Source organism: Lepus europaeus, chromosome 5 (assembly GCF_033115175.1).
Source record: "Lepus europaeus isolate LE1 chromosome 5, mLepTim1.pri, whole genome shotgun sequence".
Classification (NCBI taxonomy): Eukaryota; Metazoa; Chordata; class Mammalia; order Lagomorpha; family Leporidae; genus Lepus; species Lepus europaeus.
Window position 1 is genome coordinate 6,923,836 of NC_084831.1, and position 27,557 is coordinate 6,951,392.

General features: G+C 51.3%; 1 protein-coding gene across 3 annotated transcripts in view; it reads left to right on the forward strand.

Annotated features, from left to right (window-relative positions):
• Positions 1 to 27,557, forward strand: part of PEX14 (peroxisomal biogenesis factor 14) — a 156,511-nt gene that overhangs the window by 17,894 nt on the left and 111,060 nt on the right. For all 3 annotated transcript variants that reach the window (XM_062190425.1, XM_062190426.1, XM_062190427.1), the window contains exon 2: positions 5,353 to 5,400. In XM_062190425.1, the coding sequence (XP_062046409.1) occupies positions 5,353 to 5,400 (48 nt within the window). The remainder of the gene's footprint in view (positions 1 to 5,352; positions 5,401 to 27,557) is intronic.

Below are 27,557 nucleotides of genomic sequence, written 5' to 3' on the forward strand. Positions count from 1 at the left end.
AGCTGCTTGGTGCACAGCTTCTCAACATTCGGTCTTTTATCCTCCTGGAGTTTCACCTGTGCGCGCAGTAATGTTAGTGTTCAGCAAAGACGCGCGGTTCTCTCCTTCTGCGTGAGCCTTTCCTCTGGCTCTCGGTCCTGCGGTCTTCAGCTGCCTCAGCCTCCCTGAACTCTGACCTCTGTCTCCTCCACCAGGAGGCTGCCCTGCTCTCCCGGGGATCCTGTGCCCCCCGCCCCCCCCCCCCCCCCGCAGAAAGCGGAAGAGTTTTGTTCTGCCAGGGATCACAGTCCTGTGTTGCCTGCCGTTCAGGGTCTACAAACAGTGCTTCCATTTATTTGCTTAGTTGTCCAGTTTACAGGAGGGGGTGGGGTGGCTCTGGTCTCTGTCAGTCCATCGTGGCCGGAAGCAGAAGTCCTTTGGATGATCTTGAGCAGAGGCGTGGCCTGGCATAACGTGTATTGTCTCCTCTGACTCAATTTGAGGTGGGGATATTAGCCTCACAGATGAAGAGACGAAGGCCCAGGGAGGGTGGACAGAATGCCCGGAGTCTCTCATCACTTCCCACGTGCTGCCGCCTCCCAGGGAACACCTGTGCAGCCGCATCTTATTCTTCCCAGCAGCGACTGCCCGGACCGGTGTATGACGTACCCAGAGTGACAGTGGTCCGTGGGCTGAACCCCCCGAGGCCTGGAGGTCCTGCCCTTGCTCAGACTGGTGAGCTGTGTGTGAGGTGGATCTTTGCAGTGGGGCAGTGTTGGCACCTAGGCCCACCTTCCAGGTGGGGAAGGTCAGTACCTTGGCAGCAGGAGCGAGAGCACCTGTCTCTATCAGAATAAAAACATGCCTTTTGCCACTGTGGTCTCTGTGTGTGTCTTATTTATTTATTTATTTTAAAGCAGTCTTAAGCTCTTGCTTTCTTTCCTTCCTGTCTTCCAGCTCTGGCCCCTAAGGATTCTGAAGGTGGGTTGCTTAGAGCCTCCTTATACCTTTGCAGCTGACCCCAACTGGGGGTTTCGAAGCTTTACTTTTTCTTTTTTTTTAAACCATGGAGTGCAAAGATCTCCAGGGTCAAGTTTGAATTTAATTTGTGGGGCTCTTTCTCAAGCCACATAGTAGAGTTGACCACTTTAGCGGGTCACTGTGGGGTGTCTGAGACTGTGTTGGGCTTCTCGCAAGGTTGCACTGGTGAGACTCACGGGGCCGCATGACCTGGGCGATCCAGCCTCCACTGCCAGTTGGCACTCGGCCCTTTGTCCTTCGTCCTGTTTGTTTGTTTCAGAGGCAGACAGGCAGAGCGAGCTCCCATGCACTGGTTCCCTGCTCAAATGCCCGGGTCTCTCCAGGCAGGAACCCAACTGTTTGAACCATCATTTGCTGCCTCTTAGGTGTGCGCTGGCAGGAAGCTGGAATTGGGAGCAGAGCTGGGATTCAAACCCAAGTACTCTGGTAAGGGATGCAGGCGTCACAGGCTGTGTCTTAACTTCTGTGTGAAACGCCTGCTTTCTTTTTAAAATTGTTATTTATTTATTTGAAAGGCACAATAACAGACCACTCCCATTTGCTGGCTCACTCCCCAGATGCTTACATTGGGGGCTGGAGCGGGATCTGGGAGCTCAGTGCAGGTCTCCCACGTGGCTGGAAGGAACCTGGTGGCTCGAGCCATCACTGCCCAGGATCTGCGTTAGTAGCAAGCTGGAATGAGGCTCTGGAGGTGGCACTGGGACCCAGGGACCGACGTGGTGTCCTGACTGCCAGGCTGCGTGTCTCCCTTCTTCCCAGTGTCTGCAGCCGCGTGTCGAGAGGGGAGCCTGTCCTCTTCAGCATGTGGAAGCGGGGTGGTCAGGATTCTCCAAGTCCTCCTGGTGTTCTGCATCGAGCAGTTCTTCACTGGCTGCATTGCCGGTCCTTTGGCCTCCTTGGCCCCTGCACTCTAAATGCCAGTGGGAATCCCTGGTCCCGTGACAGCAGAAACGCCTCCGCCTGTTTGCCCGTGCCTGTGAGAGTCGTACTACCCAGGGTCAGAGCCGGGGTCACAGCGTTACGTGCAGAGCGTGCCAGGTGGAGGTTGTAGAGGAAATGTCCTGGGGAAGACTGATCCTCTGCTGGCTTTGTTTGGGCTTAGCTACACCGAGTGGTTTAAGTGTTTAAAGACATTTGATTGAACACGTATATATTGAGTATCAGTAATCATCTGGGTCCTGAAGATACAGACTTCCATGGGATGGACAAGAACCTGTCTGCAGGAGGCTTAAAATCGGGGCTGAGGGGTGGGGTGGCGGCGCAGCCAGCGAGCAAACTGCTTACCCAGTGATGGGATTATCAAGAAAGTAAACGCGGAGAGAAGCGAGGGCGAATGCTAGATTGGTGGTCATCAGAAACAGTTTTCTGTAGGGCAGGAAATGGGGCAGTGTCCTTTTTAGGTAGCCGAAATTTCATCATGAGCTGGAGAATCATCTAGAATGTTATCAGTGTTGGGCAGTTCTCAGCTTGGTGAAAAGTCCTGTGTCGGTTCACTGAGAAAGCCTGCCTGGGCGAGACAGCGTGGCCATGGGAACACAGCTGGGAGATGGCGCTGCCCCGTAGGCGCTCTGCGAGTGTCGGGAGCCAGGTGGCTCCGGCAGCCCGGAGAGTGTTGCTCTTGGAGGCTCCTGGCTGGTGATGCTCAGCGGGCAGCTTGCTCCTTCCGGGAGGACAAGCAGGGCGACAGTGGAGGGCCCCTGGAGTCAGGAGGAGAGGGTGCTTGTTCACTTCTAATGTTTTAATTGTGTGTGTATACAGTGCATTTACATGGCTCACCATTTAAACAAGTACTAAAGGGTAAATGATGAAAGAGATTCACTTGGCACTGGGTGGTGTTTAGACAAACATTATCTCTTTAAGAGATGAACCGATTTTAAGGGAAATTTTTGTGAAGACAGTGATTCAGAGTGACTCCCTGTATCACAGGAAGCACGTTTTAGGCTTCCAAACACCAAAGCCCTTTGCATGGGGTTGTTTTGTAGGCTCAAGTGACCTGCGTTGTCATTTATGTTACCAAGGTTGTTGGCTTACTACAATTTGGCCCAAACAAAACTGGACTATTTTAAGCGTTCAGTTCCCCACCGTGAGTTATTTGACCTTGTCTCAGTCTTCTCACTGGCAGTAACTTCATACATTTATTGGGAGAATTAAAGGAAGAAAGAGCTAAATGAGCGTTAGCACTCAGTGTTATTATCTACCAAATGGAGTGAAGGAAGCCCTCAGGAAGATAATAAACTTTAATACATAATCCATTATGTATTAGTGAGTAGAACCTTTGTCCCATTCATCCATCCAGCAAGGACTTGTGCCTGCTGTTGGCCTAGGCCAGGGGTGCTGTGATAGCGGACAGACAGGTTCTGGCCCTGTGGGGTTTATCAGCTGAGGAAGGGGACAGACCTCAGGCAGATGGTCACACAAGTATAAAACTGCAGGCCCGCCCAGTCCTTGAAGGAGAGGCATTTGGTGTGGTACATGAGTGTGTAATAGGGAGATTGGACCCACAGCCTTGGACGTCCGAGAAGGAAGGCTTCCCGATCTAAAGGATGAGTGGAAGCGTCAAGGGGAGGGGAGGAAGTACATGTGCAGAGGAGGCAAAGGCCAGTGTGTGTGCGGAGGGCAGTGCTGGACTGTGGTGCCGGAGGACACCTGACACGTAGCCAGAGAAGGTGGGAGGCGTTGTGAGCCAGAGACCTTCCCCCCTGAATTCAGAGAGCAAGGAGAGGCCATTGAGTTGTGTCCTGGGGGGTGGAGGATTACCTTTTGGGAGTGATGGTCGGCGCTGTGGAAGGTGGGTTGGCGGAGAGCCAGCGTGGATGTGGGTGAGCTGACCAGGAGGCTACTGCGGTGGTACAGGCAAGAGGTCTTGGTAGCATGGGCCACTGTGAAGGCCACAGACGCAGAGAGAAGTGGGCGGATTGGCGCCGTGGCCATTCAGGAAAGCCTTTGCCCCAGGCGGTGAGGGAGAAGGAGGTGGCAAGGGGGCCTTGGGGATTCCAGTTTGTGTAATTTGGTGAAGTTTGTGCAGGTCACTCCACAGGGAGCCCTGGAAGGGGACCTGCGTGGCAGAGGGAGACGATAGTGTCTGTGAGGGGATGAGGGTCCCAGTGGATGGGGGAGGGATCTGGCCCCGCGTTCTGCAGTGCGAGCTCGGAGGTGACTGGAGCCCTGCGAGGGACAGCGGCAGGGAGCGCTCGCTCTGGCTCTGACCCACTCTTTCTGGCTGGCTTCTCGTCGGCTGTCCTGAGCCAGTGGCGCTCTTGGGACAAGGCTTCAGGTGGAAGGGTAGAGGTGCCGTGTGACAGCTGTGTGGTGGCAACTGGGAGGCTGGAAATCATTGGGAACCCTCTGTGGAGAGGCCTCTTCCCTCTCCCACCTTCTGCCCCTTTTCCTAGGAGGCTTGGCACTGGCCGTCTGAACTAGCTGGGAGGCGACTGGAGGCTGGCTCCCGGCTCCTGGCTGCAGGCACACACACAATAGCTGCACTTGTCTGGATAGCATCTGGGGATAATTGGCAATTGACTGGAACGTCAGTAACTGTAAGCTGACCCTGACTCGCTCCAGCTGCTTGTTTTAGTCTTTTGGAGGTTTGTACACTTCTTCAGAGCTGTTCCTCTTTAACTCTCCTCCTCCTTCTGAATTTTGGCCAGGTCACTCAGGTTGAAGGCTCTCGTGAGGGTGAGGAGGGGTACCCAGGAGAAGGAAACAGTGGAGAAGCAGGCTGGTGGCCCACAGTGCTGCCTGCCCACCCTAGGTTCCGGTTGTCTGTCCGCATGTCACAAGCAGCTTCTTTTCAAAAAGGATTAAGCCTCGGGCTTTCTTTACTGTTGTTTGGGGTGGAGTCCTTGGTGACCTGTGATCGGGAGCAGTTTTGGTGTTGGCTGAGAATCTTGAGCATGGGAAACTAGCACCCCCTTGTGCCCAAATCTGGTTCTTCACTGTTCTCGACTTCTCGGTCAACTGGAGTTGGGAGATGGTGAGAGGGGTGGTACTCTCATCTTCACGCCTTTCCCCTGCTTTTCCCTGGTCCATGAGTTTTGTGATGGTGCCCAGACCTCGCTGCCCAGTGGCCCATCTTGGACCTTTGCCAGCAGTAAACGAGCCTTGTCCTTGGGTGTGTGTGTGTGACGTGAGCCCAGAAACAATCTGTTTCCCAGTGAAGTCATACTCTGGGCTACTACTTACAGGTAGCCCACAGCAAGACACTCTGAAGTTCTGAAAAACTGGTCAGGATAGGAGTGCTTGCCTGTGTTGCTTGAGAACAGGTATCTTGGGTTTTTTGGTGTCCATTGGGTGGCACTGTGATCTTATTTTTGTTTCTATTTGTCTTTGCAGCCCAGCTCTTCTCCGGGAAGTGAGAACGTGGTGCCTCGAGAGCCGCTGGTAAGTACCGCGATGTGGGACACTTCTGCTGGAGAAATGTGAGTTTAAAGAAACCCTGTGGTGTGCAGTCGTGAGTGAGTGGTTCCCTTACCAAGGTGCTGCATGGAGACGGCCGGTCCGTGGCCTCTGGCTTCCCGCTTTGGCTCTGCGTGCTGTCTCCTTGGTGAAGCTTGGTCTTTTCTGGACCCATACGTGCCCACCCTAGAGGGTCACGCACCGCTGTGTTGCTGATCAGTAGTCGTGAGCGAGATGCCCAAGGGAGCAAGGTGCTGGGCTGCCTGGGCTGCTTCCTGTGTCCTGGTTGTCTGGAGTAGCTGTCTCTGCCCCTCAGGGCCGCAGACCTCAGGTGGCCTTCAGCAACAGGCCAGGGAGGGCCTTCTGGGCTTGCCTGGCCACTCACTAGGTTTATGCAGTCTCCCCAGCATTATCCTCTTAGGCTGTTAGGAGGGAGTTGCTGTGGTGGTCAGAGCCAGCGTCCCTGCCTGCCCTCCACCAGCACATTTGTGTTGCACTTTGGGGCCTCCTGTAAATCCTGTCGTCCGGGTAGGAAGACTGGTTCTGTACAAACCAGGTGCATTTTAGGGGTTCAGCTTCCCGAGCATCCACTCTCTGAGTGGTGACAGCAGGCTTGGGGTGCGCTGCCAAGGTTCTGAGGCCTCAGCCGTTTTTCTTCACTCTCCTCCTGGCAGTTGTGGGAGAAGGTCCCGGCGGGTAGGAGCCAGTTTGAGTTTTCACGTGGCTAAGCCTTTCTGTGGCAGAGGGAAGCTGGGGAGAGGCCGAGGGCTGGAGGCTGCCAGGGCGTCGTCAGGGAGCAGGGCTGTGAGTCAGGCCACCTGCTGTCGCCAGTGGCTGTGCCTCACGGCGCTCTTTTTGTCTTGCCTGGGTTCTTTTTGAGGTCCTGGTGGTGGGAGAGCCAGAGGAGACCTTGCTCCTCCGGTCTCTTGGATAAGGCGCTCGGTACCTCCCGTGGGGTCTGCGTGGGTCATGTCTTTCTGGCCGAAGCTGTGGCTGGTTTTAGACTAAGGTCCAAACTGAACCCAGTAGTCCTCTTCAGTCCTTTCCTGCTGTCTCTGTGAATGCTGTTAGACTGACTTAACTGTCGATCAGGAGAAGGGCGGCCCACCGTCTTCTGGGCGTGATTGGGGAAACTCGCTGGGAGAGCCAAGCGCTTGGCAGGCGCTCTGGTTTCTGGCCCTTTGCTCTGCTGATGCTCTGTCCACCGCTCTTTTGCTGTGTACTGTGCATCTGCTTGTTGGCTGGCTGTGTTTTTATTTCTTTCTTTTCTGGGAGGCCCTGAGCAGTCTTCAAACCCTCGTAGCCTGTGATGGTCCCGAGTTCAGACTCATTCTCTCCAGGCCAACTCTACAATTACCTTATATTTAATTAATATTTTTCTCTTCTTTACGTACTTGCTGCATAATTGCTCAGAGGAAAGAAAACACATAGCAGCAATTTATATATATATAAAAAAACCCAATAATTAAAAAAAAACCCTGAAATAAACTCTCATCTCATTTGGGCTGATCCTGTGAGTTGGGTAATTAGGGCCCTATTAAAAGATAGACCCTTTGTCTTTCCCTTTTTTTTTTTTATTAATTTTTTTATATTAAACTCCCACAGTCTCTCAGTCGTGCCCTTATTGCTTTTGGCCAACCGTTTGCTGCAGCCTGATTAAATGAGGGCACCAGCTGAGTTGTATGGTCTTGTGTGAACTACTTCTTCCTCCTGGGAATGGCAGTGGGAGGGTGTCGGGCAGAGGAGCCTGGCTTGGGTGGCAGGGGGGACCCAGGGTGAGCAGGAGGAGCGCCTGTGGCTGCTGGGAACCGGCAGGGTGCTGGAGAAGGGGTGCCATGGCAGCTGTCCCCCACAGGGAGCGCCCCAGTGCGGTGCCACGCTACAGCTCTGGCTTGTGGACACACATAGCTCGCGGCCCGGTAACAGGAGGGCACTTTCTTGGGTGTGTGTGAGCATATTCTGGGGGCTCCGCTTAGCTTGGGCTTGGAGGCTGGGGCTCAGTGGAAGACCAAGGCTGAGCCTTGCTCTCAAGTGAAGAACATATTTTATTTGGGGAAGAAAGAGCATTTGGACACATGAGACAGGCAGCAGCACGAGGCTGCCTGTGGTCGCAACAAACAGCACCAAACCACCTATGGTTTGTGTGCAGAGTGTAACTGGCTGCAGAGCCTAGAGCAGCGAGTTATGCGGAGGGTGGGAGAGGGGCTTAGGCGTGGATTCTGTGAGGGCTGAAGCCCGGACTTGAGGAATAGGGCATACCGGGGTTGGGAGAACACCCTACCAAGTTGCGTTTTTCTTTTTAACTGAGTGCATATTTCCTACAACATTTCTTAATGGAAGCTGCCTGGTCGCTATACTAAAAGAGTTAAGGTGGGATATTGAAGGCAAAAAATTTCTTATCTGTTTCTTTGTTGCAGAACTAGATAACCACTTTAAAGTAATTTTTCTCCCTCTTAAATAAGTGAGTTATGGGGATGGGGTTTGTGGTACAGCGGGTTAAGCCACCGCTTGGGTTGCCCACGTCCCATATCACAGTGCCTGGTTTGAGTTCTGGGCGCTCTGCTTCCAATCCAGCTTCTTGCTCATGTGCTTGCCGTGATAGCTGATGCTGGCTCAGATACCTGAGCCCCTGCCACCCATGGAGGAGATCCAGATGGCCTTGTGGACTCCTGGCTTTGGCCTGGTGCAGGTACAGCTATTGGGGGCATTTGGGGAGTGAATCATCAGGTGGAAGAACTCTGTCTTTCACTCTTTCAATAAATAAGTCAGTAAATCTTTTTTTTTTTTTTAAAGATTTATTTTATTTATTTGAAAGACAGAGTTACAGAGAAAGGTAGAGACAGAGAGAGAGGTCTTCCCTCTGCTGGTTCACTCCCCAAATGGCTGAAGTGGCCGGAGCTGCGCCAATCTGAAGCCAGGAGCCAGGAGCCTCCTCTGGGTCTCCCATGTATGCGCAGGGGCCCAAGGACTTGGGCCATCTTCTGCTGCTATCCCAGGCCATAGCAGAGAGTTGGATCGGAAGAGGAGCAGCTGGGACTAGAATTGGTGCCCATATGGGAGGCTGGCGCTTCAGGCCAGGGTGTTAACCCGCTGCACCACAGCACTGGCCCCAAGTCAGTAAATCTTTAAAAAAGGAAGTGAGTGATTATGGAAGACGCTCCATGGGGCAGTCAGTGCAGTGCAGGTGGCACTGTTCTGTTGGTGTTCATGTGTCTGCATGACTTCTTGCTTTCCTTGCTCGGGAAGGAAGGCCTGATGTTCATTTTTGTCTTATTTGGGCCATAAAACTTGCTGTGATGCTGTTCGAAGTACAGTCGTGTGGTCTGCAGCGGCGCCTTTGTGTTTTTAGATCCCCTGGTCTTGACTGCAGCCAGGTGGTGACCCTGCCTTGTCCCTTCAGTTCCTCTCCTCCCACACCCCCAGACAGAAGCAGCCCAGCACCACGGGGTCTGTTGTTGCTCCGTGATATTCCGGTGTCACCAGGACTGGAGCCTGGGCTCAGACTGGGCTCAGACTGGTCTTGAGACATCCCGTACGTCGCGCTGCAATCTGTGTCACTGACAAAACCTCTCTGCTGGAGCAGAAACTGCTGATGCCTTCTTGCTCTTCTTGCTCTTCCCCAAGCCTTGCCTCCGGGGCAGGGCGCCTGGCAGCCCTCCAGTGCCGCTGACCTGCTGCTGGCAGGCCTGGGCTCTGGCTCCCTGCAGTGCCCTGGCAGGGTTGGTCCCTGCTTTACTGTGGGTTGGCGAGAATGGGCCGTCTGCACGAGAAACCTGGTTCCCATCTTGTTGGGTACTGAAACCAGGATTAGGTGGCCTCCTGGGATTTCCTTTTACTCATCGCGTTGTGGTCACCTGAAGGCAGCAGTCACTGCGGTTTCCTTTATAGTTTACGCACCTGTGCATCTCAGCTTCTCAATACTCAATACTGTTGCTCACCTGCTTTACGTAGTATTTTTGGGTTTTGCCTGGACTAGAATTTCACCTGTTTGGTTTTTGAGCTGATTAAGCAGAGCCTGGTAATCAAAGGGCCTTTAGTATCTCGAATGAGTTCAGGGAGCCAGTCCTGGGAGCCTCTCTTGGAGTAGGCTATGCCAGTTGCCCGCCTCCTGAGGGCCTCCCGTCTGCACTCCTGGTGCAGTCTCCCCATATCCGTGTCTTCTTCGGCTTCCATGGTTCCAGTGTGTCCGTGGGGTGCGTGTTGGCAGGGTCACTGTGGAGGGGTGGTTCTCATTCTTTCCTCACCAGACTATTTCTGAAGGATGATGTTCACATGCTCCGTGAGTTGTTTTTGTGTGGACTTGTGTGCGTGTGAAAGTGTACTGTAAGGATGTGGATGGCAGATAGCACAGCATATAAAGATGCTTCCAAAAGCCCATGGCAAAATGGAATTAAAAGACAAGTTTATTTTGACGCAAAAAAAAAAAAAAATCCATGCAGAGTTTTTCATAATATTTTCCATGAACTTTAAAATGTCTATTTTCATGTATTTCATATATTTCTAAAGAGGGACAGAATGATACAGAGAGAGAGAGAGATCTCCCATCTGCTGGTTCACTCCTCAAATACTGACAACAGCCAGGGCTGGGCCAGGCCAAAGCCAGAAGCCCAGAGCTGCATCCAGGTCGCCCGCATCTGAGCCTCCCAGAACGCGTTAGCAGGAGCTGGGCTGGAAGCAGAGAATCTTACGTCTCAAACCGGGCACTCGATGTGGGACGCAGGCCTCCCAAGTGGCAGTTTAACCTGTTGTGCCACAGTGCTTGTCCCGTCGTCGCCGTTGTCAGTCGTCGTCGTACACTTTTTGAAGACCCTTGTACATGTGTATTTCAGTTTTTTTACATCACAATAAACTTACTTTTGAATTCCATTTTCCACAAACTCTTTGAAGTATTCATATAAACGAGTGTAAGATTCAAAGAGTTTTGTGTGGGGAAATAAAATTGATTTTGATCCTTTCCTCATGAAAGTGTTTCACAGGTAATGAAACCATCCATTTAGACATTTCAAGAAATTCATTTTTCCCCAGGAACAATATAACTAGGGCAGACCTCATTTTAAAGCAGTGACTGTTAGTTTAAAAAGCTGTCGTGGTTGGTTTCTGTGCAGTTGAGTTTGTTGGAGCTGTGGTTTCTGCCTCCACGGCCTCTCGGGGGATGTCTGCGAGTGGGAGTGATGTTACAGGGGGAATCTGAAATCCCCTCAGCGTGTCTTTTTAAAGTAAATTCTCGGCCGGTGCTGCAGCTCACTAGGCTAATCCTCTGCCTGCGGCACTGGCACCCCGGGTTCTAGTCCCGGTTGGGGCGCCGGTTCTGTCCTGGTTGCTCCTCTCCCAGTCCAGCTCTCTACTGTGGCCTGGGAAGGCAGTGGAGGATGGCCCAAGTGCTTGGGCCCTGCACCGGGATGGGAGACCAGGAGAAGCACCTGGTTTCTGGCTTCGGATCCACACAGCGCCGGCCGTGGTGGCCATTAGGGGGAGTGAAGCAATGGAAGGAAGACCTTTCTCTCTGTCTCTCTCTCACTGTCTATAACTCCTTCTGTCTCTCTCTCTCACTGTCTAACTCTGCCTGTCCAAAAAAAACACAAAACACCTCTAGATTTTGGTGCTTGAACTGCTATTAGCAGCGTCTTCCTCTGGGTGCCCCCCCAACTGCTAAGAAACCTGGCGATGAAGATCAAGTGTAGACAGGGAAGAGGGGGTCTCGTTGCCCCTTGCTGGTCCTGATGCTGCCGTTCCGAGGATGTAGCTTTTCAGATAGGAGAGGTGGTTGGCTCTCCTTCCCCCCTGCTCCCCGTCATCAACAATAGACGCTCCAGTGAAGGGAAGGTTTGCTTTTTCCTTCCCAATGTCCACGAGCCCTGCTTGCTGGTTGGGCGGTGCCTGAGATTCCCACCTGCTCTGGGAGGACAGCTGGTCCAGAGCGAGTGCCGGAGGAGAGCGCCCGCCTGCGCTGGGGGGCTGTCCCCTCTAGGCCGCTGCCTCTGCCCGCTCTGTCGCCCCTGTGCCTGGAAAGGAGAGGCGGTGGCCTTGAAGTTGTTTCCTCTTTCAGGTAAATGAAGAGGTTGTTTTTCAGTTTTAAGGTATCCTTTTACAAATAATTATTAGATGAATCGAAACTCTTAGGAGTGATAATTAAAGAAATGGAATTTGGAATAATTATTCACCTTTGTTTACACTGCGGGTTCCTGGCGTTCACAGTAATACTTTACATTTGCAGAGCTTCCTGTGATCACAGGCCCTGCCCGTGAACGGAGCGGTGGCCTTATTTTGGACGTGTGGGAACTGAGGAAGTGGGCGCTCGTGCGTCTTTCTTCAGAGCCACACAGCGACTGAGGGGCTGGGTCTTTAATCTTGTCTCCAGCATCATTCTTTCAGAAGGAACAGTTGGGTCGCCCCCCTCTTCTCCTGGAGGTGCCGGCTTTCCAGTTCCTGTGGGTGCCCTGCCGGAGCCGGTGCTGGCCTCTGCAGGCCTCTCACTTGGGCAGAGGCGCGTTCTGAAGCGGGTTTTCTTCTTGTTTGAGAAACTTTTCACGTAGAGGTGTCTTTGGAGTGTGTTGTAAAGGATAGGTATTCTGCGTCCCTTGCGAGCCCCTAGTTTGCAAAGCTCTGAACATCCCGTTGTACTCAGGACAGCCGAGTGCCCTATGTGTTCCTGGGTAATTTCAACTTAAAATATTTCAGCCCTTTGTCGAGCCACGCAGACCAATTTTGCCTTGAAAAATACGCTCTTGTAGTGAATCCCCCTTGTGTGCCGTGAGAAGCCGCGGGAAGACAGAGTGGTGCCCTGGAGAAGGGCGTGTTCACCGCCCTTCCTCCCCCTCCCAGCTCTCCTTTCTTTTATGGTTTGTAGTTATAACCAAGATTTATGCCTGTTGCTCTACAAATCTTCCCTCTGCCATTGTGAGTTTGTCTGAACGGTCTAGAGATGGGGCCGACACTGAGTGATTCTCGAGGTAAATCTACCCCGGGCCCTCCTTGACAGTTGGAGGCGGAGAGGAGCTAATGCGTGGCCCCAGTGGGGCGGGTGTGGGATAAATCGCCTTGTCGAGCAGGCAGGCTGCCACCTTTGTGGCCTCAGCCGTGACCCTGGCACGGCTGCCCTGGCCGTGGGCGCCGAGTCCGTGGGGTGGTCATTGAGTGCTTTCGGACAGATCCGTGGGTGCAGGCCCACAGCAAGAGCGTCTCTGGGGACAGGGCCACTTTTTCTGGCCTTGTGGTGGCAAGGAGCTGCTCACAGAATCAAGCAGGCAAGAAGATTATTTGTATAAATGATTTAGTTTTTCCACACTTGACTGAAAATGGATTCTGATGGGGAAGGGGAGTCCACGACATCTATTCAGCGTGTTTCTCCTGCCCTGCCCTCGCCTTTGCCTTGTCCTTTTGTCTCTTGTGCACTTTTGAGAGTTGTTTTGAATGAAATGAAGTGGGAATGCAGATAAGTATATATTACTACTTTAAAATTTACTTATTTGAGAGGCAGACAGAGAAGGAAAGCCCCCAGCCACTGGTTTACTTCCCGAATGCCTGCAGCAGCCAGAGCCAGAACGCCAGGCTCCCACATGTGACCGAAACCTTGAGCCATCACGGCTGCTTCCCAGGAAGTGCATTAGCAGGAAATCCAGACTGAGCTGGGCCTCTCACACAGGCCCTCCAGGGTGGGACCCAAGCGCCTTAACCGGTACCTGAACCACTAGGTGAATGTCAGCCCCCGGATGTATGTTTTAAAGGGCTCAAACTTGCATTTGATACACTCATTTAAATAGTTGGCTGCTGGGGTCAGTGGAACCTACTCGCCAGGCCCGGGTCCCCTGAACGAGGCTGCTCCCTGGCTCGTCAACTGCACACTCGCTCCTCACACCCCTTCCTAAACCTGTGTGTGCCAGATTGTATTTGTTGTTGAATCAGGTTTGATGTCAACAAATGAAATATAAATGTGAGGAGGGGATTCTGCAGCTCTAATGTGTTCTATAAAGATAAATATGAAGAGTGGGTTCTGTGAAAACCAAGTTAAATGCTGTGGTAAATATGAATTGCTAAAAAAAAGTGCTGTCAGATTCGGTGTGAGACACAGGTAAACATTGGGGGAGGATGTCTTTAAGTTTCTCATTTTGCTTTAGAAATTATGGAGGCTGCGTTATGGGTGGGGTTTATGTAGGAAAGATGACTGGGAACTTCAGGCTGTGGCCCACACTCAAAGAAAAGGTCTTGGCTCTACATCAAAAGATTAGCAAATGACTGTACATTTATAGGTTTTCGGTTAATATAAAATGTTTAAGGTATGTAGAGCAGGCTCCATTTTTAATGATCCTCTGCTTTAACTGATTTTTTGATTAACTGAACAATTACTAGTGCTGATCACATAGGCCAGGGGCTGCTTCTCTGCCCGATGCCGGCCTTGGCGCTGGTTTCTTTATTTTCGTCTTGTTTGGCTCCAGCAGCTCTGTGAGGATTCCTCTCTTGCTGCACTTTACAGTGAGGAAGCTGGAACCCAGGACAGGGAAGTTTCTGCAGCTAGGAAGTGGCCGGGCTGAAACCTAGAGTTCCAAATCCATACCGCTGAGCCCATCAGGGTGGGAGAGCAGACCTGGGTGACCCATCGGCCCCGCCTGTGAGCAGCCTCCCGGCGAGCGCCTGGCTGGCCCGAGGGGTGTGCACTGCGCAGCCTGGCTGCACAAAGCTCCAGCGTCGCCTGCTGATCCCGCTTCCTCCCTAGAGCTGTTGCCTTAGAGTGCTTGCCCTGGTTGGAGTCTTTTGTATGCATCTTAGCTGTTGAAAGGGCACCTATTAATTTATCACAGGTGATGTGTGCCTCCTCAGGCTCGGAGGAGGCGTCTGCACCCATGTACCTCACTAATGACAGGTTGTGGGGATCGAGAGGAGATAATAGGATCTTTTCATCTGCTGTCTGTAGAGAAGGTGCTATGTCCCTGGCAGCTTCTAGGGGGCAGCAGCCGCTTGTTAGTTCTGCTCGCAGAGCCGAGGTGGTCAGTTGGGCAATTTGCTCTTGGCTTTAGCCCTTTAACTGGTGCTGCATAAGAAAATACAGTAAACAGGATCTTTGATTTCTTTCTCCGCTCCCCCTTTATCTGTGTCCCTATCAACACGCACCAGTTCCTCATTGTCAGAGTTAAGGCAGCAAAGTTCATGGGCTTTGAAGATAAGAGAATAGAGATGTCTTTATGAGAGTAAAATCTTGTCAGATCTCACTTGTTGCCAGCTACTAGACATTGATAGCCTGCTCTAATGATGTTTAGAGGTTTTGAAACTCTCCCCCGCGGGCACGTGTCTGTATTCTGTAGGGAACACGGCTGTCACATGGTTAATTACCTGTCGTCTTGTTGGTGCTCCCTCCCCCCCAGCCAGGCCAGGCTTACAGAGGGTTCCCTTCCATCCCAAATGACTTATTGCAGAAGCGCCTTGAGGGGACACTCGGATTTGCCAATGTGTTGGCTTTCGGGGCCCCAGGCCCACAGGGGCCACTGCGCCTTGTCAGGTGTGGCTGCTTCTCCCTGGCTCTCGCTGCTCCTGGCCGCTCTCACTTTTTCGCTGGTTGGTGAGGAAAAGGAGCAAGACTGGTTGCTTGCAGAACTGGATGTTTGCAGTCCACGCAGAGACGCAAATTAGCCACAACATTTCAGCCGTGTGAGGTTTATTTATTATTTAGGGTGAGTGAAGAATTCCGGGTCCTGACTCTGCCGTGGGAGGAACAGGTGACCTGTGGCTGCTTTCTTGACAGATGGCTTTGTATTCTCTGGAGTTTTCTTCTGAGGATCCCAGGGCACTGGAGAAGGGCAGGAGTTTGTATCCAGCTCCAGCCCAGAGAGAGGTTTTCCTCAAAGCTGAAGGCGTGCCTCTCCCCCCCCCCCCCCCCGCCCCCAGCACCCTCTGTTGCCTCTGAAACATGACGGTTAATAGGGTCTGTTCATGAACAGGAGCTGTGACTAGAAGTGGCCTATGACTTCTGCTTACCAAATGGTTGTCGTCCTTGTTGTTGTTTCTGTTGGACTTTAGAAGAACTCAGCCTGGGCTCCAGAGCCCCATTTCTAAAAGTACATTTTGATTCCTCTGTAATGTCCAGAAAGAACCTTATTTCTGCCGACGCCTGGGTCTGCAGCCGGCCCCCGCCCGTTTCTCTCCCCTTCCTTTCTGCTTCTGCTCTGTCCCCTCGGTGGCTCCGTCAGCCAGGGCGCCCCCTGACCAGCCTGGCCGTGCCGCGCGGCGAGAGGGACGCTGCCGTGTTTGTGTTTGCAGTTCCTGGATTTGGTTTAATGTACGATTGATTTTTTTAATGTATTTAATCATTTTCTTCTTACCTCATAAGGATTAACCTGCACAAACCTCGTTTTATCCTAAGTGTGGCTTTGGGAGGAAGGGAGAAGAAAATTGAGTTTCTCTGGCTTATTTTACTCTTTCACTTTTTGTTTGCCGAGTGGCTCTTCCTGCCGAAGCAGCTCTGGAAAGTACGGTGTGTTTTGTGGCCATGGCTGACTCCCTTCGCACTGGCCTTTGGGCTTGGTGATAATCGGTGACTCGGTCGCGGTCTCATCAGTCAGGGACTAGCGGGGAGGGCAGCCCGGCCGGGGGTTGTGATCGGCAGGGGCTGCCTACCCAGAACATGCGAGTGACCATTCGGTGTCTGCCCCTGAGTCGGGGCTCGCCGGGTCAGCCCTGTCCTGATGCTGTGCCTTGGCTTGCCTCATTGCTTCGCACGGTCACTGGGATTTACGGATTGTAGCCTAATCTGCCCCCTTCCGATGGTTCTTGTTAGTTCCTGCTTCCTTGTCCTGGATGTGAAGAGTGAATTTGCAGAGGTTTCTGTTCTCCTTCGTGGGTTTCTGGTGCCCAGGGTGGTTAGGTGGCCGCCTGCAGAGTGATGGTCTCTGCGGAGTCCAGGTGGAGGCAGGTCTTTGTGAGAGTCCAGTTGAGCCCCACTTTGGGTGGTTATCTGGTTTGCCTTCTACCCTGTCTACTGTGATCCGGCGTGGAAGGAGAGTATCTGGCCGGCGTTGTGGCTCAATAGGCTAATCCTCCGCCTGCGGCGCCGGCACCTGGGTTCTAGTCTGGGTTGGGGTGCCGGATTCTGTCCTGGTTGCCCCTCTTCCAGTCCAGCTCTCTGCTATGGCCCGGGAGTGCAGTGGAGGATGGCCCAGGTCCTTGGGCCCTGCACCCCATGGGAGACCAGGAGAAGCACTTGGCTCCTGGCTTCAGATCAGCACAATGCGCCGGCCGCAGCGGCCATTGGAGGGTGAACCAACGGCAAAAGGAAGACCTTTCTCTCTGTCTCTCTCTCTCACTGTCCACTCTGCCTGTCAAAAAAAAAAAAAAAAAAAAAAAAAGAGTATCCCCCATTACCCTGCCAGGCTTCCGGGCGCTCCTGATTGGAAGACTTTTAGGCGCTGAGGATGAAGGCGTCCCGTGCTTGTTTCTGAGTGAGACACGTTTTGTGTGTGCTGTTTCCGACACTTTGCTAAGCTCTCCTTGGGAGGGGCCTACCCGGTGTTGCTCAGCTCCCGGCACACATTTGTGGACTGAATGCATGTGTGTGCGGCTTACGCTGATGGAGAGGAGGAGCCAAAGAGGTGGACCGCACAGCTGCTGCTGGCTTCCTGCTAGGACTTAGGGTGTGGGGTTCCCATTGGGATGCACAGACGCTGATGTTTCGAGGCTCGGAGCCACATAGGCAGCATCAGAGGGAACATTGCAGCCGAGGCCTTTGTAGCCTTTCTGCTGTGGTTTAATTCGTGACAGTCTTTATTTGCAGTGACACTGGGGCCAGAGAAGACAGTGCTCACTCCCACCTCCGTGTTCTTGCTCTCCACATGCTGCTCTGTCGCTGGGTGCACTGATAGGCAGCGTGCAGCCACCGAGCTGCTCTCCACTTTGTCTAGAATCAGCCGCTTTTGACTCAAGTTGGAAACCAGATGACTCACCATTCTGTTTGTTTCATTGCAACTGTCGTTTCATAAAACGCCCCGGGAGCCTTGCACTGTACATGCCACAGCCAGGTTTCCGTCTTTCTTTTGTATTTGTTACCTCTTCTGTGATCTCTAATCTTTTATGTTTCTCCTCTCCCCTTCCCTTTCAGAATTATTTTCTCTTTCATTACTCTCACTTTCTCTGTCCCTCCCTTCCTTCCTGCCCCTCCTCCCTACCTTGGATGACTCTAATGAAATCTGTAGTTGAAGTGGTTTTGCTAACATCATGGTGCTGCTTTAATGCTAACTGATTGAGAGTGTATATCTTGAAATTTTTATGTATGGTTTAGAAATGAAAATGTCCGTGCATGTCAAGTTTGTAAAGTGCTCATTGAACTCAGCTCTAGAAGCTGAGTGCCAGGTCAAATCATAACAGTAACTCTTTCTTTTTTAAAAGATTTATTTAGGGGCTGGCATGGTGGCATAATAGGTTAAGCTGCTGCCTGCAATGCTGGCGTGCCAAATGGGTGCCGGTTCAAGTCCCAGCTGTTCCACTTCTGACCCAGCCCCCCGGTAATGTGCCTGGGAAAGCAGCAGAGGATGACCCAAATCCTTGTGTCCTTGCACTCATGTGGGAGACTTGAATGAAGCTCCTGGCTCTTGGCTTTGGCCTGGCCCAGTCCTGGCCATTGCAGCCAATTGGGGAGTGAACCAGCGGATGGAAGATCTGTCCCCCTAACCCCCAGTTCTGCCTTTCAAATGAATAAAATAAATCTTTAAAAAAATACTTGTTTGAAAGGTGGGGAGACATAGAAAGAGAGATCTTCTATCAGCTGATTCACTCCCCAAGTGGACACAATAGCCAGGGCTGGTCTAACCTGAAGCCAGGAGCCCAGAATTCCATCTATGTCTCCCACGTGAGTGGCAGGAGCCCAAATACTTGGGATGTTTTCTGCTGCTTTCCCAGGCACATTACCGGGGGGCTGGATCAGAAGCGGGACAGCTGGGACTCAAACCAGCGCTCTGATATGGGATGTGGCCATGTAACTGCTGTGCCAAATGCCATCCCCACATAATGCATTCAAAATTTGTTTATTTGCTATGAAGAGGGAGAGGGAGAGGGAGAGGGAGAGAGAGTGAGACGGACAGACGGACAGAGCTCCCATCTGCTGGTTTTCTCCTCAGATGTCTGCAACAGCTAGGGTCTGGGACCGGGCTGAAGCTAGGAACCAGGAACTCAGTCCTTTTTTCCCACATAGTGGCAGGAACCCAACCACTTGAGCTATCACCTGCCCCCGCCCCCTTCCCCCAGGGAAACTAGAATTGGGAGTGGAGCTGGGAGTGAACCCAGGCGCTCCAATGTGAGATGCAGGTGGCCCAGGTTTGCCCACAATGGCAAACCAACGCCCCATTTTTTATATTGCATTTTACAAAACGGTATATCCCAGTCTCTTCTACATAGCCATTTCCTTTTTTTTTTTTTTTTTTTTTTTTTTAATTGACAGGCACAGTGGACAGTGAGAGAGAGAGACAGAGAGAAAGGTCTTCCTTTGCCATTGGTTCACCCTCCAATGGCCGCCGCGGCTGCCGCGCTGCGGCCGGCGCACCACTTTGATCCGAATACATAGCCATTTCCTTTATTGATGTCTGCCAGGATCCCAGTGGCTCTGAGAGTGTTCAAATGTCCTGGGAAAGTCTTCTATGGGCTGTAGGTTCCTCTGACTTCTGAGGACTAGGGGAGCCATGACCTCTGTGTACTGTGGGACCTGCGACTTTTTTTTAAGAGATTTATTTTATTTGTTTGAAAGACAAAGTTAGAGAGGTAGAGGTAGAGAGAGAGGTCTTCCATCTGATGATTCACCCCCTAATGGGCCACAACGGCTGGAGCTGTGCCGATCCAAAGCCAGGAACCAGGAGTTTCTTCCGGGTCTCCCACATGGGTGCAGGGGCCCAAAGACTTGGGCCATCCTCTGCTGCTATCCCAGGCCATAGCCAAGAGCTGGATCGGAATTGGAGAAGCCGGAACTAGAACCGGCGCCCGTATGGGATGCTGGCGCTTCAGGCCAGGGCTTTAACCCGCTGCGCCACAGTGCTGGTCCCAGGACCTGTGACTTCTGTGACTGCCAAGTCTCCTGTTGAAAGTGAGGTTACATCAAAATGTGTATTGTTGAGAGCACCTTGATCTTGTTAACCTTTTTCTCCCTTAAGATGTTCATTAACTGTAATTCCTGAAGTAGAGAGGACATGTTCAGGCTGAAGTTCTCACCCAGGACTTGCAGGATCTTTTTTCCTGGTCCCTGATGCTGTGCCACTTGGCTAAGTCACCTGATTGATGACATGAGCATCATTGGGTGTTAAACACCTGGCCAGGGAAACGGGGGCCCCTCTGTGGATTTACCCAAAGGATGGCAGACAGATTGTCGAATTTTAATGAAGGTGGGTGGGTCCCTGACGTGCGGCTGCTTTGGAACATAGCAGAATCCCAGCATTAACTTCGGGAATGCTCATTGGAAACCTGCTCTGGTGTCGATGGTTATATTACACATTTGTCACCTCCTCAAATCCAACTGAACTAATTTTAGAAGTAGTTAAAATGAAAAAGAACAGTAGCTGCAGATACATAGGAACTTATTTTAATCAAATGTTCCCTGCTCTTTTTCTCCTTTTTTAAAAGGCCTTGGGTCTAATTTGGCCTTCAGGGTGAGTGATTCCCTGGATTCTATATCAAGAAAAATTCTTTTCTATTTTTTTAAAAAGATTTATTTATTTATTTGAAAGGCAGAGTGACAGAGAGTGAGAAGGGGAGACAGAGAGAGAGCTTCTGTCCATTGGTTCACTCCCCAAATGGCTGGAACAGCAAGAGCTGAGCCAGGCCTAAGCCAGGAGCTTCTTTTGGATCTTCTAAATGGGGTCAGGGGCCCAAGCACTTGGTTCATTATTTTCTGCCTTCACAGGTGCATTAGCAGGGAGCTGGGTTGAAAGTGGATCAGCTGGGACTCTAACTGACACCCATATGGGATGCTGGCACTGCAGGCTACAGCTTTGCCCACTACACCACATCGCTGGCCCTGTCTACTTTTAAAATTATTTGTGTTTGTTAAAGATTTATTTATTTATCTAAAAGGCAGAGTTACAAAGCAAGAGAGAGACAGATATCTTCCATCTGCTGGTTCATTCCTCAAATGGCTGTGATGGCTGGGGCTGGGCCAGGCTGAAGCTGAGAGCCAGAAGCTTCATCCAGATCTCCCACGTGGGCGTCCAGGGGCCCAAGCACTTCGGTCATCTGCTGCTGCTGTCCCAGGTGCATCAACAGAGAACTGGATGGAAAGTGAAGCAGCTGGGACTTGAACTTGTGCCCATGTAGGATGGCAGCATCACAGACAGCTCCACTGGCTATGCCATGACAAAAACCCTACAACTTCCTTTCAGTGTGCCTCCAAGGAAGGGGAATATTTTCCATGATGAGTGGGGGAAAATATGGTGTCATCAGAATGTTTAACAAGTTGGCTGGCGCCTTGGCTGACTAGGCTAATCCTCCGCCTTGCGGCGCCGGCACACCGGGTTCTAGTCCCGGTCGGGGCACCGATCCTGTCCCGGTTGCCCCTCTTCCAGGCCAGCTCTCTGCTGTGGCCCGGGAGTGCAGTGGAGGATGGCCCAAGTACTTGGGCCCTGCACCCCATGGGAGACCAGGAGAAGCACCTGGCTCCTGCCATCGGATAAGCGCGCTGTGCCGGCCGCAGTGTGCCAGCCGCGGCGGCCATTGGAGGGTGAACCAATGGCAAAGGAAGACCTTTCTCTCTGTCTCTCTCTCTCACTGTCCACTCTGCCTGTCAAAAATAAAAAAAATAAAAAAAAATGCATTAAAGAATGTTTAACAAGTTGGCTGTGAGTTTTAAAAAATATATATACTGGGTATACTGGGTAGCATTCAACGTACAATGCCGTGGTTTTTTTTTTTTTTTTTTTTTACACACTTAGTTGGATGTCTGATTCTGTCACAGTCATTATCCTGATGCTGCAAAACCGAGAACTGCAGGCTGATAACTTCATCCTCTAACCTTTTGGGGCCAAGGTGGGAGTAGAGTGGGGGGGGGTGTTCAGATCAAGATATTCTGACTCCCACTGAAGACAGACGTTCCTCTGTTACCGCTGACAGTCTGAACGAGGATTCCAGAGTTTCTGGCCGTTTTAATTAAACCTCAGTAAGGGTTAGCCCTGTAGTCTGCTTATGACATGGGTAATTACTCTAAGACTTAGACCAGCTGCCCAGTGTCCCTTGCAAACCCCTCTGGACTTCCTACCTATGGACAGCGGTCCCTCCCTGGCCAGGGCCTCTCTGAGGAGCAGGAGGAACGTTTGGTGCTCGTGGCCTGTTCATTCCTTGGCTTGTCTGCTGAGCTATCCAGCAGGGGTGCCAGTTCTTCCATTTAGCTGACTATTATATAGCCCTTAAAAGGGAAGAGTTTATTTTAGCTGGCTGCTATATTGATTGCTATAGGGACGTTTCTATTTTCACTGGCTGCTATATTGACTGGGAAAGGGAAAAGGGCCGTATTGCCGGGAGCTGTCATATTGACTGTTACAGAAAAGATCTGTATTTAAGCAGTACCAGTGCACTGGGATCTCCCAGGAAGGATATTAATGCTAATTCATCCGCTCACCCCCTGCTGTGAGTGTTATTTGTTTAAATCTGTAGATTCCCACAGCGCCTTTATATCCTCACTAGAGTGAGCTCTGCTCCCTGTAATTATTTAACATTATATGCTGATATAAATTGTAACAGTTAAAGAATGGTAATGAGTAGCCAAAAAAGAAAAGGAAACCAGAAAAGCTAGAAAAAAGAAAGGGAGAAAATGTATAAGATAAAATTTCCATATTACCTGCTGTGTGTTTTTTTACATATGCCATGAGAAGTGGCAGCGTCAGGGTCTCAGTGCAGAACAACTCCTGGCGTCCTTTTTCCTACTCCTAAGTTGATTTGTGCACTGTTGGTCAGCCCATGTGTTGTACACCTGAGTGTGTGTGTGTGTGCCTGTGTATAGATGTGCTCAGGTCACCTGCAGGAGACGGTATTGATGTGTGCTGCCCTGTGCAATTTGTGCACATGCGTGTAACCACATATGGGTATGTGTGTGGTCTGGGTATTGGCAGTAAACATCCCTGTTAGCCATCCAGCTTCTTAATGAGTAGCTGATAACTGATGATTGTTTGAGCCTCCACACTTGACTTATCCCCAGGGAAAGCCACTGGGGAACCCTTAGTTGGGATTGAACTCATAGGCCATTGGGTGTCACTGTCGCTCTGCTGGCTATAGTTGAAAGAAAGATGTTTTTTTTTCTGCTGGGGAAACTGGATTTCCAAAGAAAGAAGTTTTTCTGCTCAAGTTGGATGTGTTGTGTTTGAGGTGTTAGTCTGCATTTTGAGATCCTTTTAAACAGTAGTTGTTTTATTTGCTTGTTTTTGCTGTGCTAAGCTTCAAGCATGTTTATTGTTCTCAAAAATTGTGTGCTGATTGCAAGCTCTGGGTATAACCCGCAGTGAATTCCGATGAAGAGTTTCGATAAGCAGAAACCTGTCCCTCTCTTAAAAAAAAGAGGGAATAGCGTGTTCTGGTAACCTGGGTAACAAGGAGAGCTGCTTTGGGCAGGGACTTGAAAAGGAGGAAGAAAATCTCCTTGCAAAATAAGTGTGAGTTGGGCCAGTGCTTGCCGCTCCCCCTGTGCCTCTCCTCTCTTGTGGAGGGGTGGAGGGGTGGAGGGGTGGAGGGGTGGAGGGGTGGAGGGGTGGAGGGGTGGAGGGGTGGAGGGGGAAAAAAGAGAGAGAGAGAGAGAGAGGCTGCCGCCTGGATGCACAGGAGCAGGAGCAGGCGCGCTCCTCCAGCAGGCTGCTCGGCAGTGTGGAGCCGTGCCAGGCTTCACCACAATTCATACTGTGTCAGTTTAATAAATGCACTACTTAAATTATGAAATTACAAAAGAAAAAAGAGAATGCACTTATTCAGACTCTTAATACATTAAAAATAAGGCATTAAAACTCTGACTTTTTTTTTTTCTTCCAGAATCAATAATGAACAGGAAGGGTTGTAGACATTAACAGTCATGGACATTCAAACTCTTATACATAAATTATCTTAGAAAAATGCACATAAGACTTGAATAATGTAAATACATTAATGCATTTAATAATTTAAACATTAAAGCGCAGGCAGGAATTTGAGGCAGAGGCTGTTCTGAGGTAAGGGATTGGTCCTAGAACGCGTGTGTCCCAGGATCGATGGGTGATTTCCCCTTGAGAGAGTGCCTGGCCGGCAGGTTTGGCCTCCGGTGCCAAGAATCCCTGGACATTCCTGATCTCAGCTACTCCCAGCCCTTGTTTTTACATTGCCTGACCTTCGTCCTCAACTTCTGTTTTCTAGTTCAGTGTTTTTTCTTTCCTTTTCTTTCCTTTCCTTTTCCTTTTCCTTTCCTTTCCTTTCCTTTCCTTTCCTTTCCTTTCCTTTCCTTTCCTTTCCTTTCTTTCTTTCTTTCTTTTTTTTTTTTTATTTAAAAGATTTATTTATTTATTTGAAAGTCAGAGTTACAGAGAGAAATCTTCTATCCTCTGGTTCACTTCCCAGTGGCTCCAAATGGCTGCAACTGCCAAAGGTGGTCTGGTCCGAAGCCAGGAGCCAGGAGCTTCTTCCAGCTTTCTCACATAGGTTCAGGTTCCCAAGGACTTTGGCGATCTTCTGCTGCTTTCCCAGACACATTAGCAGGAAACTGGGTCAGAAGTGGAGCAGTCAGGACTTGACCTGGTGCCCATATGGGATGCTGGTGCTGCAGGTGGCAGCTTTACCCACTATGCCACTGCACTGGCACCTAGTCCGGTGTTTCTAATTGTTAGAAAATCAAATGGTTTCACTCAAAGAACAATGAACTTCAAGAATGTCTTGGATGGGCCGGCGCCGCAGCTCAATAGGCTAATCCTCTGCCTGCGACGCCGGCACACTGGGTTCTAGTCCCGGTTGGGGCGCCGGATTCTGTCCTGGTTGCCCCTCTTTCAGTCCAGCTCTCTGCTTTGGCCTGGGAGGGCAGTGGAGGATGGCCCAGGTCCTTGGGCTCTGCACCCCATGGGAGACCAGGAGGAAGCGCCTGGCTCCTGGCTTCGGATCAGCGCAGCGCTTGCCGCAGCGGCCATTGCGGGGTGAACCAACGGCAAAAGGAAGACCTTTCTCTCTCTCTCTCTCTCTCTCTCACTGTCCACTCTGCCTGTCAAAAAAAAAAAAAAAAAAAAAAAAAAAAGAATGTCTTGGATGAAAAACCAAACCAAAATTTAAAATTCCTTCGCTCGGCTCTGGCTGCTTGTGATTGGGAATAAAGAAATGATTTGCTCCTGCTAATTAATTGTGCTGTGTGTCACAGCTTGGAACTCATGGACAGTGGGTCCTGGTTGCAACCGCTGATCAAACTGGAGTCAGATCTGATGGGGCTATGTGTCATGGCCTGGAACACATGGACAGTGGGTCCTGGTTTCAACAGCTGATCAAGCTGGAGACAGATCTAACGGGAGAGCAGAATTGATGCCTATGTGAGCTCCTGGGTGTTGGGCAGAAGGATGGCAGGTAGCCACGCAGGAAACAAGACAGGCACCATGGAGTCAGACTGTGGCCAGTGAGCATGCCTTTCTTTGATCTGAGAGTTTAACCATTGGGTAGACTGATGTTAAAAACCTCCCCCCACCCCTGCACGCTTCCAGAATTGTGTTCATCAACTGCAGGAGCTCGCTGGAGTGTTGAAACCCCTCTTCTGACACAACGTGGAGTTGGTCTCATTTAAGTTTAACATCTGCACTGCGAAATTCCCTAGGAGGACGAGGAAGCCATTTATGTGCAGCTCGTTTCCATCTATGGACCCCAGTTTTGTTCTCTGCGTGTTCCCCAGCCTTGTTTTATGGTTCAGATAGTCGATGAGAAACTGGAAAAACTTCAGAAAGTGTGTTGTTGCTGGGACACATTCTGAGGTGCCTTTCTCTCCCTGTAGAAGTGTGCTTATTTGGTCAGTAATGCACCTGTTGCCCCACTGAGTTGGCTGTGGGACCCTTGGGGGAGAGTTACCAGGTGGGAGTGACGGAACGGAACGTGTGTTCATTACTGTCAGATCTCTCAGAGTCTTTTACCGGATTTCCAGTTTTCTACCTCTGACTTTACCTGGGATCCCCTCGATTTGACCCAAGCCTCGTTTGATCTGTATTTCAAGATCATTTCCAGTCTTTTTTGTGGCCAAAGACAGCCTGCTCTCTCAGCTGACACGGTTACAGACCAGTTGATAACCCTTCTGGAGAGTGGCTGTAGGCACGGGCAGCAGGCACAAACAGAGTAGCTCTGCTGCCCACGTCAGCTGGAAGAGAAACCGGTTCTTTGCAAGTCAGTAGTCAGGGACTGGTTTAGGGAGGACGGGCATGGACGTGGGCGAGGGGTCTGCGTGTTGTCTCTGGCACAAGTGCGGCTTCTCCAACCTTGTCTGCGCAGCCACGCCTCGCAGCCCTTCTCCGCCTGTGCTGCCTGTAGGCGGCCGGGCCTTTCTTACCATTTCTATTTTTTGCCTGTGATGGCTGTTGCTCCCAGTACTGTCGCGTTGGTTTCTTTTCCAGAGTTTTGTGGCCCAGGCCTGCTCCCCCTGTGTCTTGTCCAGCCTGGACCAGTGGCCGTCCCCTACCTGATACCCACAGAGGGAAGAATGGGGGTTGGGGAGCATGTGACCAGAGAGAACTGAATTCTTTTTGGATTTTCCTGTTCACACTCAGAGAAGCTTCTTCCTCTTCCCCCGAGATTCAGGACATATTGTACGGCCTTTCCTGCACAGTTGGCGTCTACTGGGTTGGGACGCACTGGCCTGGCAGTGGCAGCAGGGGAGGGGAGCACCCACCGTCAGTCTCCTGCTTGGGGTGCAGTGTGAGCAGACGGAGTGAGCAGATAGCACTGATGGGGTCAGTCCACGCCTGCGATACATCCCGAATGCAGATTTCCTTTGAAGAGAGAGGAGTCAGGTTCATTAATTAGAGGCTCCTGGCTGGAGAGCCCTGTAATTAGAGGTGCTGGAAATCTGCATTGGAAGAGGTCTGTGCAGCTGCATTGTGAGGCCTGTAGGGAGGCACGGGAAGCATAGGCTGTGGGCAGGAATGCCGCTGAGCCAGATTTGGGAGGTCAGGTTTTGGCAGAATTCCCCTGCAAATTCATATTTATTCTTTCTAGCTATCTTTTTTTTTTTTTCTAACCGGGAAGCTGAACCTGTGGAGTTTCTTGTTTGGGTGGAGGTCACACCCTCTAAGCGGAGAGCCCCGGACTGTCAGCGTGTGTGGGGGCAGAAAGGAGCTGCGTGGCGTGGCGTGGTGTGGCGTGGCGTGGCGTGGCGTGGCGAGTGCGAAGGAGGACTCCGGGCTGGGGAGTGCAGTGTTAAGAACAGATAGCTTCTTTCCTGAAACAGCAAAGGATCAGGGGGCAGAAACTCAATTCAAGTGTAGTCTGGGGAGATAAGTCCCGGACAAGTGTGCCTCCAACGGACTTCTCTCCCCCAGCGCCAGCGCCGCCTCCGTCGTAAATCACTTCAGGGTGAACCGGCGTTGCAGGCGCATTTTCAGACCTTTGTGGGAAGTCCTGACCTGTCCCTTTTCTTTCGTGTTTCCTCAATTATTTGTAGGTTGACCTTTTGCTCTGGGTGCCTTTTCTCTCACCCGCCTCCCCTCCCCACTTCTTTACAAAATTTTCTGTTTGATTTATGAGAGCCCTTTTTGCTTCTTGTCAGAAACCTTTATTTCGGTCCATGGCCGTTTGCAGCTCTGTTAGTTCACCGTGGCTAATTTGGGACGTGGACAGGAGTGGAGCAGGAAGAGTTAAGAGCTGGAGGAGTAGGGGTCTGCTTCCCCCACCCAGGAAGGAAAGATGGGCCTGTTGGAACCCTGGCCCTTCCATGGAGGGCGGCCCGCGGTGCCCTTACAACGTGAGCTCTGGAGGCCGTGAGCTGTGCAGAAGCAGCAAGTGCAGGACTCTCACTGTACGTTTGCAGTATGCAGATGGCGGCCCAATTAGACTGAAGCTGCCATTTAGCAGAGTGGTTTTGTGAAATAAATAACTTTGGAAGAAGAAGGCCTCAGTGTGTGTAGTAGAATCATACATGTTTCACCTTCAGTTGCTGCCACGGAGCTCCCTGCCTTCCCGGGCCTCGCCCTGAAATGCTGATTCCCACGCCACGGTCG